This window comes from Euleptes europaea, chromosome 2 (genome assembly GCF_029931775.1).
Source record: "Euleptes europaea isolate rEulEur1 chromosome 2, rEulEur1.hap1, whole genome shotgun sequence".
Classification (NCBI taxonomy): Eukaryota; Metazoa; Chordata; class Lepidosauria; order Squamata; family Sphaerodactylidae; genus Euleptes; species Euleptes europaea.
The window spans coordinates 10,532,424-10,540,185 of NC_079313.1; the positions used below are offsets into that span (position 1 = coordinate 10,532,424).

At 49.2% G+C, this 7,762-nt stretch overlaps 1 protein-coding gene across 1 annotated transcript; it reads right to left on the reverse strand.

Annotated features, from left to right (window-relative positions):
- Window positions 1–840: 840 nt before the first annotated feature.
- LRG1 (leucine rich alpha-2-glycoprotein 1) lies at window positions 841–1,833 on the reverse strand. Its single transcript, XM_056845436.1, has one exon. It carries the CDS (start codon window positions 1,831–1,833, stop codon window positions 841–843), a length of 993 nt encoding a protein of 330 aa, XP_056701414.1.
- Between the last annotated feature and the right edge of the window lie 5,929 nt (window positions 1,834–7,762).

The following is a 7,762-nucleotide window of genomic DNA, read 5'->3' on the forward strand; positions in this document are numbered from 1 at the left end:
TTAGAAAAGACAGGGAAGAAGAAGAAGGCAAGAGTCACTAGGAAAGACAGGGAAGAAGAAGAAGGCACGAGTCATTAGAAAAGACAGGGAAGAAGAAGGCAAGAGTCACTAGGAAAGACGGAAGAAGAAGAAGGCAAGAGTCACTAGGAAAGACAGGGAAGAAGAAGAAGGCAAGAGTCACTAGGAAAGACAGGGAAGAAGAAGAAGGCAAGAGTCACTAGGAAAGACAGGGAAGAAGAAGGCAAGAGTCACTAGAAAAGACAATCACGCTTGGAAAAGTTGAGGGCAGCAGGAAAAGAGGAAGACCCAACAAGAGCTGGATGGACTCAATCAAGGAAGCTACAGCCCTCAATTTGCAAGACCTGAGCAAGGCTGTCAAAGATAGGACGTTTTGGAGGACATTGATTCATAGGGTCGCCATGAGTCAGAAGCGACTTGACGGCACTAAACACACACACACATAAGAAGAAGAAGAAATAATAATAATGTTGGTTTTAATATGCTGACTTTCTCTGCCACTTAAGGGGAGAATCAAACTGGCTTGTATGCCCTTCCCTTCCCCTCCCCACAACAGACACCCTGTGAGGTAGGTGGGGCTGAGAGAGTGTGACTAGCCCAAGGTCACCCAGCTGGCTTCGTGTGTAGGAGTGGGGAAACCAACCAGGTTCACCAGATTAGAGTGTGCTGCTCAGGTGGAGGAGTGGGGAAATCAAACCCGGTTCACCAGATTAGAGTCCACCGTTCCAAACCACCGCTCTTAACCACTGCACCACGCTGGTAGAACACACCACGTATTCTAGTTGGGGGAGGAGGGAGCGCGTAAAAATATCTCTGTAGGGTTCAGCAGGAGCCAAATTTGCCAGGGGCGAGAGACGTTACCACCTGACCTTCCAGGTACTTTGGGCTGGCACAGATGGTTTCTTTCTCAGCCCAGAGTGAGACGGAATATCGCTTCAGCCAGGTCACCAGAGCGTTCATGCGGCAGTCGCACGCCCAGGGGTTGCCCGACAGATCGAGACCGAGCTCCGTCGCCTGCCTCGAAAACTTCGCCGCGAACGAGGCAAGCTTGTTGTGGGAGACGTCCAACAGGGTTAGGTGGTTCAGCGGCTCGAAGAGCCCCGCCGGGAGACTGGCCAAAGTGTTGTTTTGGAGGAAGAGAAACTTCAGGCTTGGAACACCCTGGAAGGCCCCGTCCACGATGGACCGGAGATGGTTACCTTCCAGGACCAGCTTCTCTAGACGGGGTAGTCCTTCAAGAATTTGGGGAGCCAAAGTGCAGAGGAAGTTGAAGGAGAGATCCAGGTTCGTCAGGTTCGCCAGCCGGCCGAAGCAGAAGGGGGGCACGTCCTTGAACTGGTTGTGGGAGAGATCGAGCATGTCGAGCTGACGCAAGGGGTGAAACCAAGATGGCCGCAGGGTGGCCAACTGGTTCTCGTGGAGAGACAGTTGCCTCAGGGCTCTGGAGTTCTGGAAGATCCCTGGAGGCAGGTCCTCGAGGAGGTTGCGGGTGAGATCCAGAGCGGCCAAGTCCGGGAGGTCACGGAAGAGACCGCCGGGAAGAGATCTCAGCTTGTTGTTGGAGAGGTGAAGCTCCTGCAGTTTGTGGAGGCCCACGAGCGCATCTGCGCCAATCTGGGAGATGTTGGTGAACTCGACGGAGATGAGCAGAGTCCCCTCGGGGAAGCCTGTCGGGAACTCCTGAAGAGACGGGGAGGAGCAGGAGAACTCGGTGGCGTTGCTTGGCACAGGAAGCGGAGGGCACGGGGAGGCCTCGAGGCCGCGAAGGAGAGTCGTCACACAAGCCAGGAAAAGGACTGCGACCGAATAAGCCATTGCGGGATTTTGGACGGCTGCGGGAAGGAAGACACTGAGATTAAGTACTGTGGTGGAAGATCGGACAGTGGCAGGGCCTTTTTGGTAGCTGCCCCAGCATGGGTGTTCTTAGGTCTCCTTGCTTGCTGCTTTTAGGAAATTGGCTAAACGTTCCTGTACTGCCTGGCTCTGGAGAGGAAGCCTTGGCTGAACAGCCCCCTCAGTGCTTCAAAGGGCTTTACATATAGCATTGTAATCTTAACAACAGTCTTGTAGGGTAGCTCAGTGTTACTGTTCCCCGAATTGCAAGTGGGGTGTGTGTGCTGAGGCTAAGAAAAAGGGGCTTGTGTAGGGCCATTTAGTGATGGCAGGAGTGATATTCCAACTGGGGACATCCAGATTTGAATCTCAGTCCCTTATAGGGTTGCCAGCCTCCAGGTATTAACTGGAGATTTCCTGCTATTACAACTGATCTCCAGCCGATAGAGATCCGTTCCCCTGGAGGAAATGGCCACGGTGGCAGTTGGACTCTATGGCATTGAAATCCCTCCCCTCCCCAAACACCACCCTCCTCAGGCTCTGCCCCCAAAAACTCCTGCCGGTGGCAAAGAGGGACCTGGCAACCCTAGTCCCTTAACCACTAGGCTACACAAGCTGGAAAAGTCAGTGTGGTGTAGAGTTTCCAGCTCCAGGTTGGGAAATACCTGTAGTTGTTGGGGGTGGAGCCTGAGGAAGACGGGGTTTGGAGAAGGGAGGGACTTCCATGCCATAGAGTCTAATTGCCAAAGCGGCCATTTTCTCCAGGGGAACTGATGATGATCTCTATCAGCTGGAGATCAGTTGTAACAGCAGGAGATCTCCAGCTAGTACCTGGAGGTTGACAACCCTATCTGTATTAGTTTAATGTTTTTCCTAAAAAAACCCCACAACCCCTGTATTTTGACAACATACTTTACTCTTGCTCTGAGAGCAGTCTTAGGTATAATTTAATACTTTAATGCATAAAGGTAAAGGTAGTCCCCTGTGCCAGCACTGGGTCATTCCTGACCCATGGGGTGACGTCGCATCCCAACGTTTCCTAGGCAGACAGTTTACAGGGTGGTTTGCCAGTGCCTTCCCCAATCATCTTCGCTTTACCCCCCAGCAAGCTGGGTGCTCATTTTACCACCTCGGAAGGATGGAAGGCTGAGTCGACCTTGAGCCGGCTACCTGAAACCGACTTCCGTCGGGACTGAACTCAGGTCATGAGCAGAGCTTGGACTGCAGTGCTGCAGTTTACCAATCTGCGCCCCGGGGCTCTATTTAATTTAATGCATAAGCTTGCTGGGGGTAGAGGGTAGATGACTGGGGAAGGCACTGGCAAACCACCCCGTAAACAAAGCCTGCCTAGGAAACGTCGGGATGTGACGTCAACCCGTGGGTCAGGAATGACCTGGTGCTTGCACAGGGGACCTTTACCTTTTAACAGGTCTTCTGATAATGTAACTGGTTTATATTTATATCACTGTTTTAGATATTTTGCAGACGTGTTTTAAATGTATATGGATATACATGTTAACATTTTATTGTATGTTTTATTCATCAGATCCCCCCTGAGAAAGCTTATGCAAACCGTGTAGGGGCCATTTAATTATTAAATACTTTCCCCTTGCACCAATGGCTGTCTTTTGTCTTCATGATGACCAGCTGAACAACTAGGTCACTCATTTAACAACGACAACAAAAAAACCCACAACTGCAAACAGGTTCTGGAGACGTCCATTCTAAGCCAAGGAATGGGAAGGGCTGCTTAACCCTTTCCCTCCTGTTGGTTGGCTTCTCAAACATTTGCTCCAATTCACATTTCCGAAGAAGAGTTGTTTTTTATATGCTGACTTTCTCTACCACTTAAGGGAGAATCAAACCGGCTTACAATCCACCTTCCCTTCCCCTCCTCACAACAGACACCCTGTGAGGCAGGTGGGGCTGAGTGAGCTGTGACTAGCCTGAGGTCACCCAGCTGGCTTCATGTGTAGGAGTAGGGAAACAAATCCAGCTCACCAGATTAGCCTCCGCCGCTCATGTGGAGGAGTGGGGAATCAAACCTGGTTCTCCAGATCAGACTCCACCACTCCAAACCATCGCTCTTAACCACTACACCACGCTGGCTCTCTGGCATGTGGCAGTTGAGATCCAGGCATGCGGGATTTGGCAGCTGATTTCTGCTACTCAATGGTGCAACAAGCAAGGTGCAACAAGCAAGACCATGCTTTTGGTCTTGCACATCAACCATTCGTGGCGCTCAACCCCCACCTCTGCCCGTGCCTTTTACCCACCAATTGGCTCCCCCTCTGATTCTAAAATCTCCCAAGCTGAAATCAAGAGGCCCTTGTCGAAATTGCTGCCGGTTGGCCTCTGGGGTGGGGTGGGATCTGCCCCCAGAACGGGTACTTACTTGCGGCTCCGTGTCTCTTTGCAAACCCAAATGTCCCCAGTGTCCTCTTTTCTTGTGGGATGTGGTGTCTGGCTATAGCTCTTGCGAATGAATCTTAGCAGTGTTCGGGGAGGGGACCGGGCACTGAAACCTGCCCTTCCGGGAACTGGTATTACGAGGTCACTTCCTGGTTGTGCCACCTGGTTGAGAAATCGACTCTTTTATAACTTTTTCGAGAGAAAGAGCCAACTTCCTGTCCACCCAGGTTTCAACACCCAGATTTCAACATTCCCCTTTCCTGATACCTCCTGAAAGCCTTCCACTAATCTCTTCTAGGAAGGGACCCGAGGGGGGAGGGAATAAATAATGATCATGCAAAAACCTTTAACAATCAACTTTTTAATTAGCCAGTGTGGTGTAGTGGTTAAGAGCGGTGGACTCTGATCTGGAGAACCGGGTTTGATTCCTCACTCCTCCACACAAGCGTTGGAGGCTAATCTGGTGAACTGGATCCCCCCCCCACTCCTCCACACGAAGCCAGCTGGGTGACCTTGGGCCAGTCACAGAGCTCTCTCAGCCCCACCTACCTCACAGGGTATCTGTTGTGGGGAGGGGAAGGGAAGGTGACTGTAAGCCGGTTTGAGTCTCCCTTAAGTGGTTGCGAAAGTCAGCATATGAAAACCAACTCTCCTCCTCCTCCTCAGCGAGTGGTTTGCCATTGCCTGCCTCTGCATAGTGAAACTTGGACTTCCTTGGTGGTCTCCCAATAGGGTAGCTAGCTCTGGGTTGGAAAATACTTGGAGATTTTGGAGGTGGAGCCTGAGGCGGGCAGGGTTTGTGGAGGGGAGGGACTTCAATAATGCTGTTGAATCCACCTTCCAAAGCGGCCGTTTTCTCCAGGTGAACTGATCTGTGTTGCCTGGAGATCAGTTGTAATCCCAGGAGATCGCCAGCTACCGCCAGGAGGTTGGCAACCATATCTCCCATCCAAATACCAACCCGAGCCGACCCTGCTTAGCTTCCCAGTTCAGGCTAGGTATGTGCAAATCTTTTAAGAAAGGGAATGCACATTTTCCCATGTACGTTTAAAGTTAAAGAGCTCCCTCCTTCTCTAATGAATTACAGTGTAAGTTCCATCACTTGTGAATATACCGGTGACAGCTTTCTCCTTGCTGATCCCCCTCCCCTCCCCCCCCATTTCCAGTCATCAGGTAGACTTGCTATGGACATGGAAGTTCCATTTAGCTATCATGGTCAAACTATCTTCCATAATTTTTGGCTAATTGTTTTTTTCTTTTGCCGTTTAAGAGCTACCGTAAGTTAAATTAGGGTTGAATAAAATGATCCCTGATTTGTTTCTCTTTTATATTAAGCTATTTTTGTCAGTTCTTTGCTACTTTCCCATCTGCTTTTTTTGGGAGACTTATTTGTGTTGTGCACGCATCTCTTAGAGTTGTTATATGCAGTTTATATGGTTTATATATAATGTAATCATTGCACAATACAATCATTTCTACATAAAATAATACTGAGTATATGGTTTTAATATATAATTTACATAATATGTATAATACCTTTATATGCATAATGGATAAAGGTGATTTATTGACGTACAAATTTTGGGGGGGGAATTGGTACAAGGTGACAGCGAATGGCATGGAAATAAAAGTGTTGCGAGTCCAGTCGCAGAAAGGATCAGCAGAATTGCAACAGGGGATTTTCCTGGTCTGGCCTAAAGAGAGGAGAAAACGGAAGTCATTCTGAATCTAAATTCCTGGAAAGCAGGTCTGCCAAAGGCTGTGGGAGCTAAATGGAACCTCCATGTAGAGAGGCAGTCTACTTTGAAGACTCTTGGAGGAAAGCAACAGAAAGAAGCCATGCATCCACCTCGGGATAGTCAATTTCACCTGTTCCTGGGGGTAGTCAATTTCACCTGTTCCTGAGGATAATCAATTTCACCTGTTCCCGGGGATAGTCAATTTCACCTTTTCCTGGGGATAGTCACTTTCACCTGCTCTCAGGACTTTGCAGGAAGAAGTCCTACAAAAAATGCCTTTTGCAAGCTTGGTCAGAGTATCCTTCCTTGCCCGGAATCTTTTTTTGTCTCCCCTTCATCCCCCTTTGCTGTGTTTACTCTGCTACACTTGGAATATATTTCCCTCTAACTGATGGAGTTACCAAACGGAGGCAGGCAGCTGTACCGTCTGAATGGCCCTTTTGTATTCTGTGGCCACACAGTTTATTAACCAGCTCTGTCCCAGACGGGGTGTGTTCCTTGCATCTGCCCCTCCGGAGAGCTATTTTGGGGGGGACGACAGCTGCCTCCTCTCAATCGAGCTGCCGGCCCTTCGGCAGGAGACTAGAAACGAAGCCCCAAAGTGGTTTTTTGCACACCAAATATTAAAAGACGGCCTTTGGACCTGTGCCAAGGAACTGTTCATCCCCACCGCACCCGGAACAAGCAGGCCCAGTTGCCACTCAAGAGGCGAAAAAGTTTCATTTGATGTTTCCAGGGTTTCGTTCACGTTTACACCCTTGCCTTCTTGCGATTTTTTTCCTCACTGCAAAGAACTATTTTTTTTACACTGTTGTGGTATTGCATCGGCACATCCGTGCACTGGCAGGCAATTGGGTAAGCAAAAGACACACACCCCATCTTGAAAAATAAAAATATTTTAACAATATACCTTTTCTCCCTCTCTCATAATACCAGAACGTGGGGTCACCTGCTGAAGCTGGAGGGTGAGAGATGCAAAACAGATAAAAGCAAGTATTTCTTCACACAACGCAGAGTTAAATTGTGGAACTCCCTGCCCCAGGAGGTGGTGATGGCTGCCAACTTGGAAGGCTTTAAGAGGGGACACTTTCATGGAGGAGAGGGATATCCATGAGTACTAGCTAAAATGAATACTAGTCACGATGCATACTTATTCTCTCCAGGATCAGAAGAGCATGCCTATTATATGAGGTGCTGTGGAACACAGGCAGGACAATGCTGCTGCTGCTGCCGTCTTGTTTGGGGGCTTCCTAGAGGCACCTGGTTGGCCACTGTGTGAACAGACTGCTGGACCTTGGTCTGATCCAGCATGGCCTTTCATATGTTATTGCTATATTCGCTCCTGCAGATATATAAATTAGAAAGCACCTCTTTGAGTGCCCGAACCAACAATGTTCGGTGGAAACATTGTGGAAAGGTGGGACCCGCTGGCATAATTCTCATCCGTTGCAAGATCTGTTTGACTGTGCTGGTTGGAAAGGGTGGGTATCAGTTCTGTGTCCTCTGCTTGCTCTCCCAGTTCGATGACTGGAGGAAACCTTTCATGTCCGTTGCACACCTCATCTCTCGTAACCCTTTCGGTCTTCTCGTGGCCTTCTTGTGCACTCAAATACTGGGATTCTCAGGAAGCCAGGCACCAGAGAGGCAAATGTTTAGCTAGACTAAATGCTATCCCGTCTATGGTTATGCAAGGCAGAATTTTGAATATACCATACCCAGACAGGACCTGTCCTTGCTCTTCTGGCTCTATTGATTCATTA